Source organism: Cyprinodon tularosa, unplaced genomic scaffold, assembly GCF_016077235.1.
Source record: "Cyprinodon tularosa strain WSP-4 unplaced genomic scaffold, ASM1607723v1 ctg30, whole genome shotgun sequence".
Taxonomy (NCBI): Eukaryota; Metazoa; Chordata; class Actinopteri; order Cyprinodontiformes; family Cyprinodontidae; genus Cyprinodon; species Cyprinodon tularosa.
In genome coordinates this window covers 5,739,306-5,765,864 of record NW_024039008.1, presented here as the reverse complement: position 1 = coordinate 5,765,864, position 26,559 = coordinate 5,739,306, and the positions used below count along the sequence as shown (strand labels likewise).

General features: G+C 38.8%; 1 protein-coding gene across 1 annotated transcript in view; it reads left to right on the top strand.

Moving 5' to 3' along the window:
* Positions 1-4,212, top strand: part of LOC119787646 (TSC22 domain family protein 2-like) — a 37,050-nt gene extending 32,838 nt beyond the window's left edge. Inside the window, exons 2-3 of the mRNA XM_038291622.1 lie at positions 3,047-3,098; positions 3,386-4,212. Of these exons, the coding sequence (XP_038147550.1) occupies positions 3,047-3,098; positions 3,386-3,673 (340 nt within the window). The 3' untranslated portion in view covers positions 3,674-4,212. The remainder of the gene's footprint in view (positions 1-3,046; positions 3,099-3,385) is intronic.
* Positions 4,213-26,559: the final 22,347 nt, after the last annotated feature.

Here is a 26,559-nt window from a genome sequence, read left to right as displayed (position 1 = left end):
GGAAGGTCCGTGTAGAGGCTAACTCAGCAAGTGGCTCTTATATAAACCCCCACATGTCTTCCTCATTGAATAAAATGTACAATTTACTGTTTTTCTTGGACACCAAATAGCATCTGACCCCCACCCCTCCCCTCCTGATCATATCCCCTCCTGATCATAACATTTCATGTAACTCCTTCTGGACACATCTCCAAGTCACTTAACTGGCTAATCTGATTCAATCTGCATGCCTCTTGTGTTTTGTTATTGATGAAAACACATTCCAGTCAGAGCCCATGGACATTCCTCTGGTTCCCTGTCCCAGATGTTTATGTACCTACTTCAAAGAGAGGGATGTCTTCTGCTTTGGGTGTTTTATCATCAATATCACACATTTTGATTGGTAAACTCTTTTACCTGTTGTGTGCAGTAGAGAAGTCAGGGGATGGCTTTTATTCACTGAAATGTAGAAAAGAGAAGGAAAGCAAAGGATTTCCCTTATGCTTGTGAAGATACTTCAAGATACTTTGGAGTGTAGCTATATTTTAGTGTTGGGATGTTTTAGATTGAACTCTTCACCATTAATCTTAATCTGTTTTCTTTTTTTTATTTCTAAATTTCTCTGCTTGTGAAGATACTTAAAACTGCTCCTCCAGACATTCCGATTTGTGAAAGCTTTATGGATAGGAAGCAAAACTACGGAAGAGGATTAGGGCCATTGGAAAATAAAAAAAGTTAACTGATTTTTAAATATTATTTCAGTTTAATATGGGAAAAAGTCAGAATTCTGACTGAATTCTGACAGCTAACAAACATGTCTGCATCGAGCCGTAGCCATGTCTGTTTTACAGACTACCTCTCTTGTTTTAATCCCCTTCTGCTCTTCCATTAATGAAATAGCATCACCGGGGACCCCTCAGGCACATAAAAAGTTGCCTAATTTCATAATTTTTCACCAATGTGTTACTGGCCCTCCCAAACAACTCACATCTTTGTCAGTGAAGCTGAGTGCCCCCACATCTCTTCCTCCATCTACATTAAGATCCAAAATTCTGAGAATAAAGTCAGAATTCTGACTTTTTTCTCATATTATACTGAATTAAATAAAAAAATCAGTTAACTTTTTGTTTTGTTTTTTGTTGTTTAATCATCTTCTGTATGAAACATCTTCAAACTTGGAAAACAAAATCCAGTGTTTTTTTTTTTGTTGTTTTTTTTTACTTTTTTGGTTTTCCTATATGCTTGTAAAGTGCATCCACGCACAAAGGGAAAAGAAAAAAACACCATCTTTGTGTATTAGTAGAAAAGGTAAATATTAATATGAAAAACAGTTTTCCTGGATCTTCTTGGATGTTTTCTATATAGTTCTGATTTTGCAAGTTTTCCATTCAAAATCCAATTCTGTAAACTTCCATATTTATCCATTAAGAAATAGTTACATAGTGAACATTTGTTCAAACTCGCTTTCAATTGTTTTACTGGACCCCATCTTTTTTTTTATTTACCATATTAGGGATAGATGGATAATTTGGTTCCTAAAACAGTTTAAACATGTTATGGTTACTCAGAAAAAAACAGGCTCAGCTTGAGTAACGTTGCCTCTACATGCAAAGCATCGCTGCTTCTTTTTCTTTAAATTAACACCAGGTTTTTCCAGCCAGTCGCAGGTAGATAGAGAGGGAACGTGTTTCTTGAGCAACTTTCTTCCCCTGAGGGAGAAAACTATTGAGGAGGAGTTAGGGGCGGGGCTTGGCTCTGCCATGTGATCCAGCGGGGTTTTAAAGAAACTCTGTCCGCTTTCTACACTAGACTCGATCAGGTGTTTAAACCTCGCTAGTAAATATTAAAGGATCAATCTGAAGGTTGAAACATGCGCTGCATGATGAGCTACAGCCTGCCCTGCTCCCCGGGAATCTCTCCTCCTCATTCAGGCAGGATGGTGTCCTACAGAGCCAGATGTGTCAGGTAAACCACCGCGTTTAGCTGCTGATCATCCCGCTCTCTGCATGGCGGCTCCTCGTAGCGCTTTATATTTAACCAACAGCTGGTTTGGGTCCGGCTGGGTGATTTTCTCCATGTTTCCGCCTATAATGTGGCCTGTGTTCGCCGTGTGTTTATAGTTTGCGCTCAGCTGGCTCCATGCAGCGCTGTACGTGCGCTCCAGCACGCAGGACGGCAACACTTAATGGATTGTATAGGAGACCATGTGCTCCCTATAGGTCCATTAAAGAAACTAACTTTATAAATAAACGGTTAATGCTGTGCTGACTGTATTGCAGAGAATAAAAGGGATTAGAAACGTGTTTTTACAGCTTAGGGTCAAATATCAGATGCTGTTTTTTCAATAGAAACACATGGAAACAGGCTGCTAATAATATAATGTCTGATTACAGGAGGTGGGAAACAATAGATTTGATTGATCTATGTTGAAACATGTTTGCAAAAGAACATAGATTTGGGATATCTTAATTTAAAAGAGCTTGCTACTGCGAAAATGCTCCCTTTCTAGATTTCTTATCTACTGTATGTATAGTGTAAGGCCTGTCTGCCTCATTGTTTGCTCATTTACAGCCTCTTTCGCTTTTATCTAACAATTTATAGCCACTTAGCTGGTTATCTGTCCCTGTTTGGTAAAAGGTCAAAGAGTGTCTCCCCTTAGAGAGATCTTTTTGTCTTAATAATTGATGTTTGGACTGTAGCTATATTTTATTGTTGGGATGTTTTAGATTGAACTCTTCGCCATTAATCTTAATCTGTTTTTTTATTTCTAAATTTCTCTGTGGCCAGTAAACAACAGCATTTGTCAAAATGTTCCCATAATTCTACATACATGATGACTAAGCTACTCTGAAACATGTTGAACATTTTTGAAATCTACTTTTATTGTTCTTCTATGGTACATTTGACTCCTAACCAGAAAAAAGAACCCCTGGTTGATGTTTGTTGCTCCAAAAAGAGTTTATAAAATAGTTTAATATTATTAGTGAATAAGAAATGGCTGATATGAATCTGAAGCGCATGATGAAAGCTGAATGGATGTCTTATCTCTCGCTCTTCCTTTCAACAGTGCATCTGGTGCCAATGTGGTCGCAATCGATAACAAGATTGAGCAGGCCATGGTAATTATGATTTTGTATATTTCAACTAAGGCTGAACACATTTCTTACATGCCTCCACAGTGATGGCTTTTTTTTCTGCAACCTTCTTTGCACTGTTAAAAGACAGTTGGTAATCATAAAAAAATTCTATCTAAGATACGTAATCGAATTTTCAGGGCACCTGAGGACAACCTGGTGCCAAAAAAAGATCAGACCTCACCGCTTTATCTCGATAAGAGATCTAGTTTGTTCCTCTACATTAAAAGTTGGTGTCCTAACCTCCCTGTTTTTTTTCTTTCCCCCTTCAGGACTTGGTGAAGAGCCACCTGATGTACGCCGTCCGCGAGGAGGTGGAGGTGCTGAAGGAGCAGATCAAAGAGCTTTACGAGAGAAACTCTGTGCTGGAGCGCGAGAACGCCGTGCTGAAGTCGCTGGCTAACACCCAGCAGCTCACCCAGCTGTCCAGCCAGCTCAGCTGCCTTTCACCGCCGCTGCAGCTGCATCAGCCCCCGTTCATCAAAAACAGCGGCCACTCTCTGGTTCACCACGAGGGGAGCCAAGGCGTCTCCTATCAGCCAAACATCACCTCAGCGTGAACCCCCTCACCCTCCCTTTATTTTCCCCCCTTTAAACACATGTTTTAAGGACATGCCTCCCACGGACAGGAGCAGAATGTCCTCGTTGGAGAAACAAAGAAAAACACCAAACTGTCCTCTTAGCCCTTTAAGCAGAAGGCATGGCTCATGCATTAGTATGCATTTATGCCAGCACAGGGCCGTCACACTGTCAAGACATTTACCAACACTTAGTCTTATTGTGTCCTGTGCTCGGCTGCATGTGAGGCATTAAACTAAATGTTGTCCTTGTGCAGGAGGCAGGAGGGTTACCAAGCTCAGTGAGCTTAAACTGTTGGGGTAAACAGTGCTGGACAGTATTAGTGACAGAGTTCCTGCAAAAAACAACAAACATCTGACGCAAACTGTCCTCCAGGTGTCCACGTCACTTCAGGGCTGGTAGAGGGGGAGGCCGTAGGCAGACATGGTGCCGGTCGGAATGAGTGAAGAACACGTCCTCGTTGAGGAGGACATGATAGGCAGAGAGAGAGAGACAACAGTCTACGCTTTTAAAAGAAATTATATATATATATATATATATATATATATATATATATATATATATGTCTGTGCTGCATCGAATGCTTGTTTTTTCAAAGCCACCGTACTTTGACATGAATCATAATAAAAAGTCATCAGTAGTTCAGTTTTAGCAATTTTTGTTTCTCTATTTATTTCAGGGCTGCTATTTCATAATATAAAATGAACAATGTCATGAAGTTACAAATTCAAAACGACTTTAGTTTCTTAGTAGTTTAAGATCTGTCAGGTTTAACATTTGCTTGTTTATTTGTTTTTTTCTTCCAACATGAATAAGTAGGCAATAAATTCCTTGGTTGAAATTGTTCTCAAGAACTGGTGGTAACACTAAAGATGAGCTTTTATGAGGTGAAATCCAGGTTGAATGTATATTTTGTAAAGTATTAAAGAGTGTGGGGGGTTTGTACAGGACAGTACCTATTAAGATAAAAAAAAAATGATGGGATGGTTCAATAAAGAAAACTATGAATTTAACTTTTTCTAGGCTTTTTTTTTTTTTCAAAACAAAAAATTATTATTTTTTCTTTAAGAGATGAAAAACTGTGAAAATTGTTCAACCTACTTTATAACCAAAGACTCAAAAACTGTTTAGTCATCATTTTCAATTGAATGCACATTTTATTTCTCTCCTTCCCTATAAATATTTTGTTGCTCGTTCTGCATGATCTGTAATCGGACCACTTTCTTACCTCATTTGCTTTTTTTTTTCATTTTTTTTTTCAGCACTCTTATTTAACTGTCATTCTGTGAATGATTGTAAGATTTGTGAACAAGAAAGGGAACTGTGAGCTGAAGGGGTGGAGTCAGTAAGAAAGTGTTTGACGCAAAAGGATTGTGATGGTAAAACAAACGTAAAGTTGGAGATGTTAAAGGATGAGGGAGGAACTGTGTGCATAAGATGACAGAAGAAGCCATCTTTATTCTAATGTTAAATCTGATGTGCAGATATCTAAACACACTTTAAAGCTGCTGAGCTTATTACAGGATGTCCTTTTTCACTTCTCTGTGCCTCTGGTGCCGATGCCCTGCAGTCCGCAGGCCGTTCGGTCCATTTCTCTGTGGCTTAGAACCAAACCAAACTGCTTGGTAAATGTACAATCAGACATCTCTTAAATCTTCCTTCCCCTAATGTTTTTTTTCCCCCCTTGTTTTCATTAATTTGAAGGAGATGCCGTGTACATGCCAGATGTACTGTATGAAAGGGATCACTGAGCCTTGGAAAAAAAAATGTCAAAACCAATGCCCTTGTAATGTGCTGTTAAAAAACTATTTTAGTTTTCATTCAGAAATAAAAAAAAAACAGGTTTTATCACAAAGTGTCTTCATTTGTTTGTTTTTCCAATGTTTTAATATACTGAGTCTCCCACTTGTCATAGTGATCTGTTTTGTCAGACGAGTGATGACTATAAACGGGTGGGAGGTGTTGCAAACAAATCGAATGCAGGTCAAACACAAACGTGACTAAGTATAAGCCCTGCAGCTAAAGTTGGATGTTATTAGTCTGACACAAATATGTCTGAAATCATGGAGCAAATTTGAAAGTCATGTTACTACATGCACACTTTTTTCAGTGATTCAGTTTATCTATAAAGCACCAATTTATGACACTGTCATCTCACTTAAAGGCACTTTACAAGGACAATTCAAGCTCATCATACAGTCAGATTGCTGACTCATTCCATAGACTCACTGACTGGACAGCAATCCTTCACACCAGGAATACACATAGCGGCAGTGAGAAGGAAAACTCAGATTTAACAGGAAAAAACCTTTACAAGAAGCATGGTCGGTGTGAGCGCCCATCTGCTGAGGCCAACTGGGGTTCAAGGAGACAGAAGTAGACGTACAGAAAGAAGCAGAGATACAACAGGTAACTGTAAAATAGGCAGCCCTGTCCGGGAAAGATGCAGATGAGCTCTGAGACAGTGGCCGTGTCATAGGACAAAAGAGAGGACATACAGGTGCTGGTCATAAAATTAGAATATCATGAAAAAGTAGATTGATTTCAGTAATTCCATTTAAAAAGTGAAACTTGTATATTATATTCATACATTACATACAAACTCATATATTTCAGATGTTTATTTTGTTTAATTTTGATGATTACAAATGACAACAAATGAAAATCTCAAATTCATCATATCAGAAAATTAGAATATTGTGAAAAGGTTCAAAATTGATGGCCCCTGGTGCCACACTCTAATCAGCTAATTAACTCAAACCACCTGCAAAAGCCTTTAAATGGTCTTTCAGTCTAGTTCTATAGGCTACACAATCATGGGGAAGACTGCTGACTTGACAGTTGTCCAAAAGACGACCATCGACACCTTGCACAAGGAGGGCAAGACACAAAAGGTCATCGCTAAAGAGGCTGGCTGTTCACAGAGCTCAGTGTCCAAGCACATTAATAGAGAGGCGAAGGGAAGGAAAAGATGTGGTCGAAAAAAGTGTACAAGCAAGAGAGATAACCGCACCCTGGAGAGGATTGTGAAACAAAACCCATTCAAAAATGTGGGGGAGATTCACAAAGAGTGGACTGCAGCTGGAGTGAGTGCTTCAAGAACCACCACACACAGACGTATGAAAGACATGGGTTTCTGCTGTCGCATTCCTTGTGTCAAGCCACTCTTGAACCACAGACAGCGTCAGAAGCGTCTTGCCTGGGCTAAAGAGAAACAGGACTGGACTGCTGGTGAGTGGTCCAAAGTCATGTTCTCTGATGAAAGTAAATTTTGCATTTCCTTTGGAAATCAAGGTCCCAGAGTCTGGAGGAAAAGAAGAGAGGCACTTCATCCACGTTGCTTGAAGTCCAGTGTAAAGTTTCCACAGTCAGTGATGGTTTGGGGTGCCATGTCATCTGCTGGTGTTGGTCCATTGTGTTTTCTGAGGTCCAGGGTCAACGCAGCCACATACCAGGAAGTTTTAGAGCACTTCATGCTTCCTGCAGCTGACCAACTTTTTGGAGATGCAGATTTCATTTTCCAACAGGACTTGGCACCTGCACACAGTGCCAAAGCTACCAGTACCTGGTTGAAGGACCATGGTATCCCTGTTCTTAATTGGCCAGCAAACTCTCCTGACCTTAACCCCATAGAAAATCTATGGGGTATTGTGAAGAAGAAGATGCAATACACCAGACCCAACAATTCAGAAGAGCTAAAAGCCACTATTAGAGCAACCTGGGCTATCATAACACCTGAGCAGTGCCACAGACTGATCGACTCCATGCCACGCCGCATTGCTGCAGTAATACAGGCCAAAGGAGGCCCAACTAAATACTGAGTGCTGTACATGCTCATACTTTTCATGTTCATACTTTTCAGTTGGCCAACATTTCTATAAATCCTTTGTTTTTATTGGTCTTCAGTAATATTCTAATTTTCTGATATGATGAATTTGAGATTTTCATTTGTTGTCATTTGTAATCATCAAAATTAAACAAAATAAACATCTGAAATATATGAGTTTGTATGTAATGTATGAATATAATATACAAGTTTCACTTTTTAAATGGAATTACTGAAATCAATCTACTTTTTCATGATATTCTAATTTTATGACCAGCACCTGTAAGAGATACAGGACTACACTGAAAAACAGGCCAAGCTCCAGCATCTATTAACAAAGGTCCAGCAGCACAGCAGATATTTCTCTCCAGGATGGTGTCACAGCCAAACAGGAACAGACCAGATGAAGCTACTATGAGAAAAAGCAGAGAGAGCAGAACCTTAGAGATTAAACTAACAAATACTGCAGAATGATGAACTGGTCCTCCAGCAGTCTAAGCCTATAGCAGCATAACTATGGAGACAGCATTGGACAACTTGAGCCACTCTAACTATAAGCTTTATCAAAAGGAACATTTTTAAGCCTAACCTTAAAAGTTGACAGGGTGTCTGCCTCATGGACTAAAACTGGTAGGTAGTTCCACAGGAGAGGAGCCTGACAACTAAAGATCTGCCTCACATTCTACTTTTATAAATTTTAAGAACCTCTAGTAAACCTGCAGATTGAGAGCAAAGTGCTCTGTTAGGAACATAAGGAACAATCAGATCTCTGATATAAGATGGAGCTTGGCCATTTAAAGCTACAGTGTGTAATTTTCAGCGACATCTAACGTCCAGACTGCAGACCGCAGCAACATGAACGTCTCCCCCCCACCGCTTCTCCCCCCCAACAGTACGGCGATCATTACGGGACAAAATGTCTTCCACGACGTCCGCATCACCTACCTTCTCAAGTGATGAGGTTTGTTTACATAGATTATTTTACAGATAGTATTTCATTAGTCTGTGTAGGGTATAGATTTCATGTAGACTTTAGATAATAAATATACCCGTTATTTTTTCTACGTCGTTGTGACGTTTTGGTGAGCTGCTTTGCATGGTGATATAAACAGACGAAGTAATTGTAGTCATTAGTTTAACAGCGAGATTGTGTTCACAGGAAGAATATATATTCCCCGTTGACAGAGTCCAAGTCATGTTTGTGGCACGGGGGTTACAAGGCGAGGAAGAGGGAGAGGGCAGGGAGGCCGTGCAGCTAGGGCCAGGCGAGGGAGGGGTGCCAGCGGGGTGAGAGCAGAGGAAGAAAGGCTTGAAGATCTCCAAAGGAGCCGGAGAGAAGTAACCGAGGTATATATCCAGAAAATTATTTTACAGAAATGACTGAATCATTACCTGTGAAACGTCAGGGACGTTGCTGAATAAGTATACTGGAGAGTAACAGCATCATCACGCAGCATGTTATTGTTTTAGACAGGTCTGAGCATCCTGTACTCCAAAAACTGCAGTGATATTAGACAATTGTGTGTGTAGGGTTAATTACCTGTCCAAGAGAAAACTGGCAACTTGAGCGTCACTTTGAAAACCTTTTTCCTCCATCAGTGACTTCCATCGTGTAAATGCCGTGCCAATGTTGATCCGTATTTTTTGTCGTTTCTTGTCACGCTTGCGTTTATTCTCGTCGTGTTTCCGCTTCTTAGATGACGGGGGTTCGGTGTCCGCCACTTTTCGTTGTGATACAGAGTAGGCATGATCCTCCATTCGTCTGATGTTTGGCCACACAGTGCCAAACAGTTTGCAAAGTCACTCACGCCTGCCGCCTTGTTCACCTTTCTTGTTACTGATGCGCAGTATACCTGCTTCTTCTTCTTCTTTGGTTTCAGGCAGACTAAACGCTTCTCAGGCATAATACTGCCATCTACTGTTCAGTACCGTCTCAGTTAATCTCTCTCAACTTGCCGTAGTTATTTTTGAGCGTAATGGGCGATCTCGCAATCGCTAGTTTGTTGCCTCTGCGCTTGCCGTAGAGCAAAGATGTCTGCCTCCATGGCTGCGAGACCCGCTCCTATGTAATTATAAATAACGAATTCTAAGGCAACGCAAATATTATAGTTAAAAGGCTGAGCTCATAGGTGATGATAAATAACATAGTTATGTATAATATATTACATTTCTGACTTTATATCCCTGTAATTATTACACACTGTAGCTTTAAGGCTTTATATGTGAGAAGGAGGATTTTAAATTCTATTCTGGATTTAACAGGAAGCCAACAAAGAGAAGCCAGGATAGGAGAGATATGATCTTTTTTTTTAATTTTCATTAGAACTCTGGCTGCAGCATTTTGGATCAGCTGAAGGCTTTTAACTACAGTTTGTGGACTTCCTGATAGTAAAGAATTACAATAGTCAAGCCTTGAAGTAACAAATGCATGGACTAGTTTCTCAGCATCAACCCTGGACAGGAGATTTCAAAGTTTTGCAACATTCCGGAGATAAAAGGAAATTCTAGAAACCTCTTTGATATGGGTTTTGAATGACAGGTCCTGATCAAAAATAAAAAAAAAGCAAGATTTTTTACTTTATTATCTGAAATCAGTTTAATCCCATCCAAATGAAGTGACTGACTAATCAGCTTCTTTTTCAAAGACTCTGGTCCAAAGACTATAACTTCTGTTTTGTATGCATTCAGAAGGAGAAAGTTAAGAGTCAGGTTTTTATGTATTCAAGACATGCTTGTAATTTATGTAATGGGTTAGCTTCACTTGGATTTTTAGACAGATATAGCTGGGTATCATCAGCATAACAGTGGAAATTAATCCCACGCTGTCTAATAATTCTACCGACTGGGATCATATATACAGTAAAGAGAATTGGTCCTAGCACTGATCCCTGCGGTACTCCACAGGTAACCTTTGAGGATGTTGAAGATTTGTCATGAACCTGAACAAACTGAAATCGATCAGATAGATACGATTTAAACCAGTCTAGTGCTGTACCTTTAATTCCTACAAAATATTCAAGTCTTTCTAAAAGAATATTATGATCAACTTTATCAAAATCAGCACTTAGACCTAATAGGACAAGTACAGATACCAGTCCATTATCTGAGGCCATGAGAATATCATTAGTGACTTTCACCAGTGCTGTTTCAGTGCTGTAATGAGGCTGAAAGCATATGGAGCAAGTGGTGACATGCTTATTAAGCAACTAATTTCTCAAGAAGATTTTAGATAAGAAAGGCAGATTAGATATAGGTCTATAATTGACCTAGTCATCTGGATTTCTTAAATGAGGAAAATAAACTTTGTAAGACAAGTTGGAGAAGGCAGTTTTCTTATTGCAAAGTACGTGTGACACACTAAGATTCATCTGCCTGTGCCAGTAAACATCTCTATTTTCATTAAAGTTGCTCACTTGACTAAACATGTTAGAAAAAAAACATTGGTAGCGAATAAGATTGCAAAAGCTTTTATACCCATTTGTTCCATCTTGATATTACAATACAGTTACAAATAATAGTGTTTTAATTTATATAACTGACCAAAGTAAGTAGCTTATTGATGGGGAAGTTTTAGCTACCGTATAAGTTTTTTGTTTAGTTTTACTGATAGAATTTACAAAATAGTGTGACCTTCAGGTTTAAAGATATTCCTTAAAGAGCTTCAATGTCTTTTAGAGGACATGTGATGAAAAAAACCTTAAAACAGGATTAGGTTAAAAAGCTTTGGTGCCTCATGGAGAGCTTTTCAATCTCTTATCAAAATGGAAATGGTAGAACACAGATTAAAGCTGAAGACACGTGTGCCTATGCTGACAGGCTTTATCAAAGAAGGTGTTAAGGGCAGTTAAACGAGGCGATAGACGTACTGGAACAGGTCCTTTGGTCGGGTCAGGCCTAAATCAGTGATTTATATCAGAGTAAATCATTAATGTGGTGACTTCAAAACTTTAAATATATTGTCCTGTAAATATATTCAAACCTGTGGCTCACTTTAAGGAATTTCACCTTTTTTTTTAAGATAAACACAATGTCTTATTTTCAGTTTACTGCGATTTTATGCATAATTAGACAAAAAGGGAAATAAAAACTCTTTTCCATTGTCATTTCTCTTCATGGCATCTCATTAGCTAGCTGTGATTCTGTGAGGCTTCTTATACAGGGTTTGTTTGTTTTCTGTTAGTTTTATACTTTCCCCATAGAGCACATTGCTCCCAGAAAGCAGGTTTACTCATTCTGGATTTCCTGCAAACGATCAGCAGACAGACCCTCTAGCTTTAATCTCCTCTCTTGTGTAATCGATTGTAGTTCTAGATGAAACTTTCTAACGCAGTACAATACCTTAATAAAAAAAACAACAACAACCTTAACCCTTTAAAGCCTGAACCAAGAATAAAACAAAACAGAAAATTACTTTTTTTGGTCTGAATTCCTTAGTTGCCCCTTTAACAAAATATGTAAAAAGAAAAAACAAAAATACATTTTTTATATTAATAATTTATTACTATGCGATAAGTCAAGATTATTTTTTGTGTAGTCTTCTACTGGCTGTTATCAGGTATATCTGATTGTGTACAATAGGATTTTGAGCAAAGTTTTTACCATTAAATTATGCAAAAGTAGTCAGATGCAAAACATTTCAGAAACCGTATGTATCAAATACGATACATTTGGCATTATAGGGTTGCTGTTAAGAAAAAGGCTGAACAAGATTTTTTAGAAACATGACAAAGATACATAGGACTGTAGAAGAGGTCAAATATAATATGTGTTTAAAATAAACTTTATAAACAGTAAATAAATGTTGCTGTAATTACTAAAAATGAAACAAATGTCTTTTTCCTCCTTATTCGATCTGTTCCAGTCCCATCATCCCCAGCCGTTCCTTCCCCATACCTTCCTCCCTGCTGCTTTCTGTTAACAACATGCAACATATTTGTCTCCCTTGCTGCCGCCACATACCTTCTTTTCTATTTTCAGAGCAGTCCTTACCCGGGGATTTTTTTGCTTGATGTGTTTTTGTTTTGTTTTTCCTAATATTTGTGCAATGAGCTCAAATGATAAACACTAAACACATCGTGCATGATGCTGTTCGTGTTTGCTTCACTGTCTTGTCACGAAAAATAATAAAACCAAAATCACATTTTCCTGGTGTAATCCTAATTATATCACTACCATCAAGGAAGCTCTGTTTTTTATTGCTACCAACGAGTTTCTGATGATGCTCCTGGGAATTTGACCTGATTGCAAGTTGGGAGGAATTTTTCTTGTTTTTTCCCTGGAGGAAGTAGTTACTTGTATTCCTTAGAAATTACTGATACCAGTTTGTTTTTTCTTCTGTAAAAAAAAAGAAGGAAAGGTAAGATGACACCTTTGCAGACAGATCCGTGTAAAAACCTAGATGACGCCATCCTGATCCTGATCCACCCATCAGCTATGTGTTTGCTCGCACATAAATCAGAGGTAAATACAGTTCAGCTGAATGCTTATTTTCTAAGCCATGCTGGTGGATAACAGCTGGTATTAAGTCCTTCAACAAACCTGAGACAGAAATCATTTACACACATTTACATTTTTCAGATTTTGTCCCATTACAACCACAAGCTTCAATGGATTTTATTAGATTGTTATGTAAGTTACCAACAAAGAAATGCTTTACTAAGCAACGATAACACTACAATAATTATCATTGTTTATTTCTTCTGAAACAAATAATAATCAGAATAGAGTGGCATGAATATAATAAAGCCTTCTTTTGTCTGAAAAACCTAAAACAATATAAATATCTAGGAAACCACTACTCAAACCTTCATTCGAAGTGAAACGATCTTGCTTTCATCAATGAAGTCGTCTAAATTGAAAGGTTGGTCAATGAGTGCATTATTTAAAGAAGCAACCAAAATAGCCCTGTTAGGTTTAGAGGAGCTGCAGATATTCTTACCTAATGAAGGAGAATCGTTTGGACAACAATAAGTCAATCACTCAACAAATCTGTTTGTAGTTGTGTTACCAGCGATTCAGGGGCTCACAGCAAAATCCGCATTTAAGCAAAAGTGTTATTTGTAGAAGAACGTTAGCATAGTGATGGCAGCATCATGCTGTGGGGTGCTTTTTATCCAACCTGACTCCGCCAGATGGATTTGCTCCACATATCCATCTGGAAACCTTCCGTTGAAGTAATTTTGGGAAGGGGCGAAAATACTGGTTAGCTGATTGGCCTATGTTGGTGATAGATGGGCCAAATAAACCAATCAGATCAACGAAGCAAAACGAAAACACAACCACAAGCCAGGCACAAGCCAATTGATAGATCAAACTCTTGCCAAAACCAGTCGGGAGAAGAGCAAAAACATCTTTTCCTCTAAGAAAAGCCTCCAGAGCAGTGTTTTGCTCTTCTTTCAGTGAAGAAATACTCTGTAATTCAGATAAAACTTGCTCGATAGCCACGCTAACGCTAGTTTCATCGGCTGAAGCCGCCATGTTCTTTAGACTGAACTGTCGCGCTTCTCGTTGCGTCACACCTCAACCCGCCTCAAAGCCAACACTGATTGCACGTTCGTTTGGTGAACGGCTCCAAATTTTCTTTAACGGAAAGTAGCCAGACTGATCTGCGAGTGAAACCTTGAAAACGCGCGAGATCAGGATGGTCTCACGAGGCTACTTTTTATCAACACAGAGAGTAAAGCTGGTCAGAGCTGAGGAAGAAGATGCATGCATAACAACGCTGGAAGAAACACTTTAGAGGCAGGGAAACATTGTGACCGGGGTCAAAGTTCATCCTTCAGCGGGTAACACCTCTAAACAGTCACCCACAGCTAGAGAGTCATGGTTTGGATTGAAATGTTTTCAGAATCCATCTTCTTTCAGATTTATAGTGTAAAAAATCTCTTTACAAGCTTTTTTTACTGGAATAACCTTGAACCTTATGCCTGATGGTAAAAGATTATCCTGCTTTTTTTTACTGTCAGATTATGTCTAAGAACGTAAGCGCGTGTTAGTGCTGCAGCTGGGAATATTCTGCACCTTTCTATCTGCATGTTTCTGTTCGTGTGCAGTCAGATCCAGCAATAAAGATTACCACAGCAATCTTCTCCTCTTGGCACTCATCAAACAGTTGGCTTATATGAGCAAAAAAAAAATATATTTTTTTTTTGTTATCTCCTGACAATTATATTTGTTTTGAGGATGGTGGGAACATTTGTTCCATTACAATAAGTTAGGAAAAAAAAAATACAGTTCCTTAGGGATTATATAAGCAACTTTTGAATTTGCAAGCTCTGTAAAATAACTTGCATTTAAAAATGTATTGCTTAATTCTAGTCTAAGTGACCATATTCTAAAAGTTAAGGGAAAACCCTCAGATTTAAATCAATAAAAACAATTCAAATAATATTCTAAATGTGTTATTTTAAGGTTTTTGTTGCCTTTAATATTTCTAAAAAGCCCCACAAGAGTGAATTGCTGCAGAATTAGAGCAGGATCTTTCTCTGAAACATTTAAAAGCATCTGATCCCATAGGTTCTTCCTTGGAAATCAGGCTCCTGTGTTTACAGGTGCTGTCATGTGAATCTAGTTTCCTCTCTCTGTCTTACAAAGTTATGCTTAATCTGATCAGCAAGCATTTAGGTACAATGAAAGGAGGAATGAGGAACAGCTCCCGGACTATTTTTGCCCCAGTGATGACCTAAGGCTGGCCTTCTAGTGATGATGTTATTGGTTATTTTATTGCTGTTTCAGTTTAGTACAATCCAAAAACCTTTCATCCTCTTTGAGTTCCTGATTATCTGGATTTGATTAATTCATTTAGTTTTAGTTACATAACCATTTGAAAGAAAGACAGAAAACAGGAACTCTTCATTCTGCCGCTTTAATTGTAGTGAATCCAATTATGTTTTACTGACATATTCCCAAATCCCAGATCCAATCATGCCATAAAAATTAAATCCACAATTGGCCTTCATTAAGACACTTGTTTACAGTTAAATCTAGAGGAGTCGGTCAGCAGTGAGCAATAGGAACATGAAGGAGAAACGAGCTGTAGTTCTGCTCTACAGCACGCTCTGCCTCTTTGAGGTTAAAAAGACCTGGTTGTGTTGACCTTCCGCTTGAACTGGCCGGATCCCAACTGGAGGGATGTCAAAGAGCAAACTCCAAGAGCAATGTTATCATGCCCCAAACGCACGTTGTCATAAACTGGATCAGCCGCTTTGCGTCACACTGGCAGGCCTTCCTATTCACATACACTATATTGCCAAAAGTATTTGCTCACCCATCCAAATTATTGGAATCAGGTGTTCCAATCACTTCCATGGCCACAGGTGTATAAATTCAAGCACCTAGGCATGCAGACTGTTTTTACAAACATTTGTGAAAGAATGGGTCGCTCTCAGGAGCTCAGTGAATTCCAGCGTGGAACTGTGATAGGATGCCACCTGTGCAACAAATCCAGTCGTGAAATTTCCTCGCTCCTAAATATTCCACAGTCAACTGTCAGCTGTATTATAAGAAAATGGAAGTGTTTGGGAACGACAGCAACTCAGCCACGAAGTGGTAGGCCACGTAAACTGACGGAGCGGGGTCAGCGGATGCTGACGCGCATAGTGCGAAGAGGTCGCCAACTTTCTGCAGAGTCAATCACTACAGACCTCCAAACTTCATGTAGCTCAAGAACAGTGCGCAGAGAGCTTCATGGAATGGGTTTCCATGGGCGAGCAGCTGCATCCAAGCCATACATCACCAAGTGCAATGCAAAGCGTGGGATGCGGTGGTGTAAAGCACGCCGCCACTGGACTCTAGAGCAGTGGAGACGCGTTCTCTGGAGTGACGAATCGCGCTTCTCCATCTGGCAATCTGATGGACGGGTCTGGGTTTGGCGGTTGCCAGGAGAACGGTACTTGTCTGACTGCATTGTGCCAAGTGTAAAGTTTGGTGGAGGGGGGATTATGGTGTGGGGTTGTTTTTCAGGAGCTGGGCTTGGCCCCTTAGTTCCAGTGAAAGGAACTCTGAATGCTTCAGCATACCAAGACATTTTGGACAATTCCATGCTCCCAACTTTGTGGGAACAGTTTGGAGCTGGCCCCTTCCTCTTCCAACATGACTGTGCACCAGTGCACAAAGCAAGGTCCATAAAGACATGGATGACAGAGTCTGGTGTGGATGAACTTGACTGGCCTGCACAGAGTCCTGACCTCAACCCGATAGAACACCTTTGGGATGAATTAGAGCGGAGACTGAGAGCCAGGCCTTCTCGTCCAACATCAGTGTGCAACCTCACAAATGCGCTTCTGGAAGAATGGTCAAAAATTCCCATAAACACACTCCTAAACCTTGTGGACAGCCTTCCCAGAAGAGTTGAAGCTGTTCTAGCTGCAAAGGGTGGACCGACGTCATATTGAACCCTATGGATTAGGAACGGGATGTCACTTAAGCTCATATGTGAGTCAAGGCAGGTGAGCAAATACTTTTGGCAATATAGTGTACTTTCCACGGATCAAGTGCTTTCATGCAGCGGCACTTCATAGCTATGAGTCATTTAGGCCCCATATTAGCGTTGTGCAAGAATAGGGGGAGTGTCTTTAACGTCACTGCGAGCAAAGTCTATCAGTACATTCAGTGCCATGAATGAAAGGCTTGAGGGTGAAAAAAAACAAAAAAAAACGACGTTTTAACAACCATACAAATTCATCATCAGCCTGTTCTGACAGGTTAAGAGTCCCGCAGCTAATATTTCATACGTGACAGAAATTAGGGCACATTTAACCCTGAAAACTGACAGTAAAGACCTTGCTTTTATGTGTCTTTTTATGAACCAGAAGAACAGTTTTAGAGGTCCAGGATGATGTGTTTTAATAAAAGTATGTCACAATAGTTCCTAAGTGATTGCAAAGAGTTAAAGTCGAAGAGAATCTGTGTCTTTGTGTGTCGGTGTTATAAAAGACAAAGGAAGTCTTATTCAACTAAGGCATTTGTCTTTTGTGATGCTGTCATTGTTCTGTGCTCTAAATGCATGAGTGCATGTAGGTTTTATGGAAGGACAGTCACTCATCATCCAGTCATCTGCAATCTTTGCAAGTAAACTTTCTGCAAGCAGAAAATTACACCCTTGTAAATGTGGCATGATTGATTTCTTTCTTCCTTTCTTCCTTTCTTTCTTTCTGATTCAATATTTACCAGGTTACAAAAACAAAATTGATGACAGGAAGATCTCCATTTCATTGCTGAATATAATGTATCATATTTGATACATACGGTTTCTGAAATGTTTTGTGTCTGACACCTTTTGCATAATTTAATGGTAAAAACTTTGCTCAAAATCCTATTGTACACAATCAGATATACCTGATAACAGAGGGCAGAAGACTACACAAAAAATAATCTTGACTTATCACATAGTAATAAATTATTAATATCAAAAATGTATTTCTGTTTTTTCTTTTTAATTATTTTGTTAAAAGGCCAAATAAGGACTTCAAACCAAAAAAAAAGTAGTTTTCTGTTTTGCTTTATTCTTGGATCGGGCTTTAAAGGGTTAAAGCTTTGGATCAGGCAGCAAAGCAACCCCGATCATCACTACTCCTCCGCTCTGCATACTGTTGGTATGAAATGTTTGTGATGTTATGCTCTTTTTTGGTTTTCATGAAGCATTCCTAAAACCCATTCTGCTCTAATCTAATCTTTGGTCTAATTTTTCTACAGAACATTGTTCCAGATATGCTGTGGTGTCTCTGCTATGTTGTGCTACTATATTATCTCTAGAGGGAGGAGAATGTCTTGTGGCAACCGGCAAAAATATCAACTGATCTTAGTCAGATATTCTCTAACTGTACGGGAAGAAACATGAACATTTATGAGACAAGTTGTTATTTTTAAATCTGCTTTAGGAATCTTAGATGCAGCAACAGCTTGTACTGTACGGCCATTGCTGATAATCTTCACTATGTTAACAGGAATGCTTACCAAAAAGTAGCAAACTACAACAAACTCCTGCTTTTAGAGAGGTGGTAACGCCTAATGATTTGGGTATTTTATATTGCAGCTAATATTTTCATATGCAAACACATACAGATTTTCTATTTTGCTTTCTTTTTGTATCTGGCTTTGTACATTAGAGGTTAGAAAAAAAAGCAGCTGGTAAAGAACAGGATAACTTTTATGCCAGTACCTCAAAGCCAGAGTTAAATGATACAGTGCTTTCCTCTTATGTTGGCATATGTGACTGGTTCTAACACAGCACTGCCATCTAGTGATGCAATACAATCTTGTTTGTCTCTTTTTAAGCCTTGATGGCGGCATTCACATAAGTAAGGATCACAAGGAGCGACAACACCTGACCTTTTATCTGAGATTAAGCGAGGCCAAAATGCTGCTGAACTGGTAGCTTCAATCAGACACTTCAATCATTCAGATAACTTTGTATCATCCAAAGAAAAAGGATTGTCTAGATTTGACCATCCTGCTCTTTCTTTGACTCTGTTAGCAAAATATTCTGACATTTTTACAAATTAACTTGAAGGAATAAACACCACAGCCTAAAAAAAAGATGTATTCCCACACTGTTTACATTTGATCAATGCTGCACTTTATAAAAGGGAAATGTTTCACTGCTAAGCTGCTGCTCATTCACTGTTTGAAAGCTGTACAAAACAAAATTTCACTTTTGTATACACTCTGTGTTTACAACGTGACAATAAAAGTTGTCTAAGTAAGTTGAAATTTAAATATTCTCTAAGTCTAAGAATGAAAAGGGTAAAATAAGAACCGATTGAAACATTTAGAAAAACTCCAACCCCGCTTTGGAACCCCATCACTTACAATAAATTTAGAAAAATAGAAAGAAATAAAACATTTAATGTAATTGCAATGATGCATAATTACCACTAAGATTATTCATTTTTTCCTTTAACAGGAACTTTTTAGCTTGGAAATAATGTCACTTGTGCAAACTCTGGTCTGAAGAAATGGTGCAGACCAGGAAGAAGAGTTGTAGTTTAACACACATCTCTGCAGCTTCTCTACTGTTACCCACTCTTTACTCCATCCAGACAGTGTCTTGCCCACGACCAAAATCTAATAAATTAGCAAAGATTCCCAAAGGAGTAAATCATGATAATCTAATTAAAATCAAAATAACTCCAATTGGGGAAAAAGTTAAAACAATTAAATGCGGTCTCTTTAACATAAGATCGCTTTCCTCTAAAAGTCTACTAGTTAATGACTTGATTTGTGATAATCACATTGACTTGTTTTGCCTTACAGAAACCTGGCTGCAGCAAGAGGATTATGTGAGCATAAATGAGGCAACTCCTTCAAGCTATTTAAATTTTCACATCCCCAGAAGTTCTGGGCGAGGAGGAGGAGTAGCAACAATCTTCGAGTCTGACTTACTGATTACTCCCAAAACAATTAATTCCTACAACTCTTTTGAACATTTAACCCTTAATTTCCCTGATCCAAATTTCAAGGCAAGAAAACCTCTTCTTTTTGTAACTTTGTATCGTCCACCAGGTCCTTACTCTGAATTTTTAGATGAGTTTTCAGAGTTCCTTTCTGATTTGGTATTAAATACTGACAGGGTCATCATAGTGGGAGATTTTAACATCCATGCTGACATTGAAGGCGATAGCTTAAGAGCAGCCTTTAATGCTATCTTAGACACTATTGGCTTTGTTCAAAATGTGAATAGTCCCACGCATTCTCATCTTCATACTTTGGATCTTGTGCTGACATACGGCATAGAATGTGAAGAAATAACAGTATTTCCTCACAACCCTGTCCTCTCTGACCACTTTCTAATAACCTTCAGGATTACTTTAACAGAGTTCTCCTCCCCCAAAAGAAGGTTCAATTTTAGTAGATCTTTATCAGATAGTGCAGTTATAAATTTTAAAGAATCTGCTTCACTTTCTCTCTGCTCTGTGTCACTGAGCAGTGCTGCAGAGTGCAAAAGCTTAGCTTATTCCCCTTCACAGGTTGATGATTTTGTTGAGGGGGTTGCTAGTTCTCTGCGTATTGCCTTAGACAACGCAGCTCCTTTGAAAATGAAAACCGTTAAAAATAGAAAGCTTGCTCCTTGGTTTAATGCAGAGCTGCGTACTTTGAAGCAAAATGCTAGGAAACTGGAGAGAAAATATCGCTCCACAGGCCTGCGAGAGTCCTTCCTAGTCTGGAAAAATGGTTTACTGCTGTATAAGAGGACCCTTTGTAAAGCAAGAGCAGCATACTTCTCCTCATTAATAGAGGAGAATAAGAATAATCCTAGATTTCTTTTTAATACAGTTGCCAAACTCACCCAGAGCCATAGCTCTGTTGAACCGTCCATTCCACCTGCTCTTAGCAGCAATGATTTTATGGGATTCTTTATAAATAAGATTGATCTTATTAAAAATAAGATCATAAGCACTCCTCTATCCGCGATTGTACCTGAGGTAGTCATGGAATCTGAACCGGGTTTAGACTGCTTTGATCCAGTTGAACTTTCTGAATTAGCAAAATTATTGTCTTCATCTAGGCCTTCAACTTGTATGTTAGATCCAGTTCCAACCAGGTTATTTAAGGAGGTATTCCCTTTGATCTCCTCCTCCATTTTAGATGTGATTAATCTATCTCTGTTACAGGGATATGTACCTAAAGCTTTTAAGATTGCTGTAATTAAACCTCTGCTTAAGAAACCGTCTCTTGACCCAGATGACTTGGTCAATTATAGACCTATATCCAATCTTCCTTTCTTATCCAAAATTCTTGAGAAAGTAGTTGCCAAACAAGTTTGCGATCACTTCCACCATAATGAACTTTTTGAAGAGTTTCAGTCTGGCTTTAGAGCTCATCATAGCACTGAAACAGCTCTGGTGAAAGTCACTAATGATATTCTCATGGCCTCAGATAATGGACTTGTATCTGTGCTCGTCCTGTTGGATCTTAGTGCTGCATTTGATACAGTTGACCATAATATTCTTTTAGAAAGACTTGAATATTTTGTTGGAATTAAAGGAACAGCACTAGACTGGTTTAAATCTTATCTATCTGATCGAATTCAGTTTGTTCATGTTAATGATAGATCTTCAACACGCTCAAAGGTTACCTGTGGAGTACCACAGGGATCAGTTCTAGGACCAATTCTCTTTACTTTATACATGCTCCCAATTGGTAGAATTATTAGACAGCATGGGATTAATTTCCACTGTTATGCTGATGATACCCAGCTATATCTGTCTATAAATCCAGATGAAGCTAACCCATTACATAGATTACAGGCATGTCTTGAAGACATAAAAACCTGGATGACTCTTAATTTTCTGCTTCTGAATGCAGACAAAACAGAAGTTATAGTCTTTGGACCAGAGTCTCTGAAAAAGAAACTGATTAGCCAGTCACTTCATTTGGATGGGATTAAACTGATTTCAGATAATAAATTAAAAAATCTTGGTGTTATTTTTGATCAGGACCTGTCATTTAAATCCCATATCAAAGAGGTTTCTAGAATTTCCTTCTTTCATCTGAGGAACATTGCAAAAATTAGAAATATCCTGTCCAGGGGTGATGCTGAGAAACTAGTCCATGCATTTGTTACTTCAAGGCTGGACTATTGTAATTCTTTACTATCAGGAAGTCCACAAACTGTAGTTAAAAGCCTTCAGCTGATCCAAAATGCTGCAGCCAGAGTTCTAATGAAAATGAAAAAGAGAGATCATATCTCTCCTATCCTGGCTTCTCTTCATTGGCTTCCTGTTAAATCAAGAATAGAATTTAAAATCCTCCTTCTCACATATAAAGCCTTAAATGGCCAAGCTCCATCTTATATCAGAGATCTGATTGTTCCTTATGTTCCTAACAGAGCACTTCGCTCTCAATCTGCAGGTTTACTAGTGGTTCCTAGAATTTCTAAAAGTAGAATGGGAGGCAGATCTTTTAGTTATCAGGCTCCTCTCCTGTGGAACCAACTACCAGTTTTAGTCCGTGAGGCAGACACCCTGTCTACTTTTAAGGCTAGGCTTAAAACTTTCATTTTTGATAGAGCTTATAGTTAGGGTGGCTCAGGTTATCCTGAGCTATCTCTATAGTTATGCTGCTATAGGCTTAGACTTTTGGAGGACATAGGGACCCCCATTTCATCATTCTGCTTCATTCTCTCTCTGTTCTCCTATTCTGCAGAATCTGTTAGTTCAATCTCTAACCTTCTGCTCTCTCTGCTTTTCCTCAGAGTAGCTTTGCCTCGTCTGTTCCTGTTTGGCTGTGACGTCATCCTGGAAAAAAACATCAGCTGTGCTGCTTCTATCAACACCCTTGTTAATAGATGTTGGAGATCGGCCTGTTTTCCAGTGTGGTCCTGTTTCTCTGACCGTGACTGAGTGGATGTGCTCTCTTCGTCCTCTGGCATGGGAGCTGCCTTGGAGCTCGTCTGCCTGGCTGTGTGTTTCCTGGACGGGGCCGCCTTTTACAGCAGCTTTTTGTATCTCTGCTTCTGTCTCCTTGAACCCCAGTCGGCCTCGGCAGATGGCCGCTCACACTGAGCCTGGTTCTGCTGGAGGTTTCTTCCTGTTAAAAGGGAGTTTTTCCTCTCCACTGTCGCTACAAGCATGCTTAGTGTGGGGGATTGTATTTGAGTCAATGAGTCAATGCAATCAACTGGTTTTCCTTAGATAGAAAACTTTGTATCAATTTGACTGTATGATCTGGTTGAACTGTAAAGTGCCTTGAGATGACATGTGTTGTGAATTTGGCGCTATATAAATAAACTGAATTGAATTGAATTGAATTGAATTGAACTTGCAGAACCTCTCCCCACATAAAGCTATACTATGGAACATTAAATGCATGATAAGGAAGAGGAAGTCAGTTTACTTACAAAACTGGATTGACAGCAATGATGTTTTTATTAAGGATGGCAAAGACCTGTTTGACAGTAATCACCTATTATTTAACTATGTGGCCTTTTTTTTTTTACAGATATGATATTTTAAGTCCCATTAAAAGAATATGACCTTGTTTTCGATTCAAGCTCAAATAAAAAACAACAACCATACATTATACATACAGCTATATAATCTACACTGATTAAATTAATGTCAAAAGTGATAAATGTACGAACCAGTACAACAGGAAATGTTTTTTTTATTTGAGGGGGGAAAAAACACCTCTTGGGAAATTTATCTGGAAATTCTTAAGCAATTTAAATCTTTCTACACCTTTATTTATTCTATGTTGATGAAGATTCTCAGTCATCCAGGTTGTAGTCATTCTGTAAAAGTTTTAAAAACATTTAAAAAACAATCCACTGGACAATTCCCCCCTTTAACCACGACCTTCAGAATCATAGACATGTCTCAGATATTACAGGCTGACAATGGAACCAAACGACCCGCTCGTCGGTTTCAATTTGCATGTTTACAAGCAATACAAGGCCTTGTCTCTATAAAGACTCAAACTCACTGCGGATCCAGACATTTGAATTGAGAAAGCTTCCTTAAAAAAAAAAGAAAAAAAAAAAAGAGAAATCTTCCTGGAGGGGAAGAGAAATGTCTTCAAACCTTGGAAACCAAGTCCAGTGGATTTTTTTTAAAAACTTTTATTTATTCTGAATTATTATTGCCCTTTTAGCTACATTCTGGAAAAACTTAGAGAGTTATGTGCATACAGGTCCACACAAATAGTACATATTGAGAGAGTACTAGTTACAGTATAACCTCGTTTTCATCCTAAGAAAGCTTCATGTCCATAAAGTCAAATAATCTCAGTCCAAACTCCTTTGTAATGTATTACCTAATACAGTTAGGAATGTATTTTGAATCTGTACGATTATGTAACCAACAAGAAAGAGGTCTTAATTACCAATATTAACCTGGGAAATATAAATGAAGTAAAATAAATGTTGAACACGCCACCATTTTTCTCAGTAAATATATTTCTAGAGGTGTTATTGACATTTTCACCAGATGCCGTAACAATCCATGCAATCACACACACAAAGAAATCAAACCATAGATGTCCAGAAAGTAGGTTATGTGTAATAATGTGGAATGGTACTGGGAAAAAGCATTGAACACGTGAAGAAAGGGAGGTGCAGAAAGGCATGGAGAGCCAAGACACTAGCAGTAATTAGAAAGCAATCCTGCCCCTTGTCATTGCAAATTAATATCAGCTGGTTCAGTCCCAGATGATGGCCTCACACAAGATACATCTCATAATAGGTAAAAGTGAAAAGCTTTTTTTAGAACTTTGCAACCATATTGTTGCAAATAAATAGGACATTTATTTCAGAAGGATTTCTAAACGTCTGAATGTTCCAGTGAGAACTGTTGGGACCATTATCTCCCCATAAACTGACCATGACCAGCAGGTCCTTGCAGGATTCCTGACACAGGAGTTCTAAGAATTATCAGAAGAGTTGTCCAAGAGCAGGAGACCACTTGTGGACGGCTTTAGAAAGACCTGGAATTAGCAGGTGAAATTGTTTCAAAAGTAGTAGTAGTAGCGGTAGTAATGTACTCAACCGCCATCGCCTGTATGCACGTTCAGCACGCAAGACTCCATGCTGAAGAAAGGCATGTTGACGCATGTTTAAAGTTTGCTGAACAACATTTAGACAAGCCTGTGAAACGCTGGGAGAATATAGTCTGGTCAGATGAGACCTAATTAGTACTATTTGGATGCCATATTACACATATTTTTTGGAGACCAAATGGTACTGCACATTACCCCAAAAGCACCATACCAACAGTGAAGGTTGGAGGTGGGAACAATATAGTGTGGGTCTGTTTTTTCAGCATATTGTACTGGTAAACTTCAAATAATTGAAAGGAGGATGAATGGAAAATAGTACAGAGACATTCTTGATTAAAAGAAAATCTGCTGCCATCTACCAGGATGATGGAGATGAAACATCAGTGGGCAACAAGACATTGAGCCCAAACACACCCAAGGAAACTCTCAATTGATCTCAGGGAAAGATAATAAATCTGCTAGAATGGCCCAGCCAATCACCTGACTTGAATCCAATAAATCCATCCATGCATTATCTGACACGCTTGTCCCATTTGGGGTGCTATCTCCAGCTATCAATGGGCGAGAGGCGGGGTACACCCTGGACGGGGCGCCAGTCCATCGCAGGGCAACACAGAGAAACAGGACATGTATATATATATATAGCTGGTGTATGTATGAAAATACATAAACAGATCCATAAATACATAAAGAATACAGGACAAAGAAATATTTATTTGTCCTGTATTCTTTATTTATCAATTTTTTATGCAAGCAATTGCTGTATGCATTCTTTGTAGTTGTAATAACCGATTTAACAATGACTATACTGTCAAATAAATATAGATATAAATAATTCTAATAAATAATTCTGAAATCCAACAGGCCCACTTGAATACAATGGCGCCATCTCGTGGGCACGGTTATACAGAAACAAACTGTGGGTCAAATATTCAGAATGCTTATTAAAGTGTTTTCTAACCTTCTCATTAACTTTTGCAGTCCATTCAATCATATACAGACAGACGGGTTAAATGTCTAACCCCAGCAGCTTGAATCTAATCATTAAATTGCTGATTTTATTCCTTTTAAATGAGCAAGTGCAGGACAGTCCCTTGCATTGTGTCCCTGACTTTGCGGTAATCCCCCTTGCCAAGCCAGCAGAGGGCAAAAAACTCTTTTAACATGAAATGTTTGCGGGAGGGGCAAGTGACAGGCTGCTGCAAAAAAGAGGCAGTATGGATCATATACTAGAGTAGAAGCTGATGTTAACTTAATGAGGGCAGGGTCAGCACAGAAGCACTAGAAAAGAAACTCATGCAGGGATTAATATGCAGAATTCTAAGTGAAATAACTGGAATCTGTATATCTAATACACTGAGAAAAATAATGCAACTATTTTTTGCATTTACTTGATCATATTTAGTTACTTTAACGCAATTGTTTAATGTCATACCCTGTGTTAAAGTAATTAAATATGATTAAGTAAATGCTAAAAACGGTTGAATTGCTTTTTTCTTACTTGCTTCTACTCTAGTATATGATCCATACTGCCTCTTTTTTGCAGCA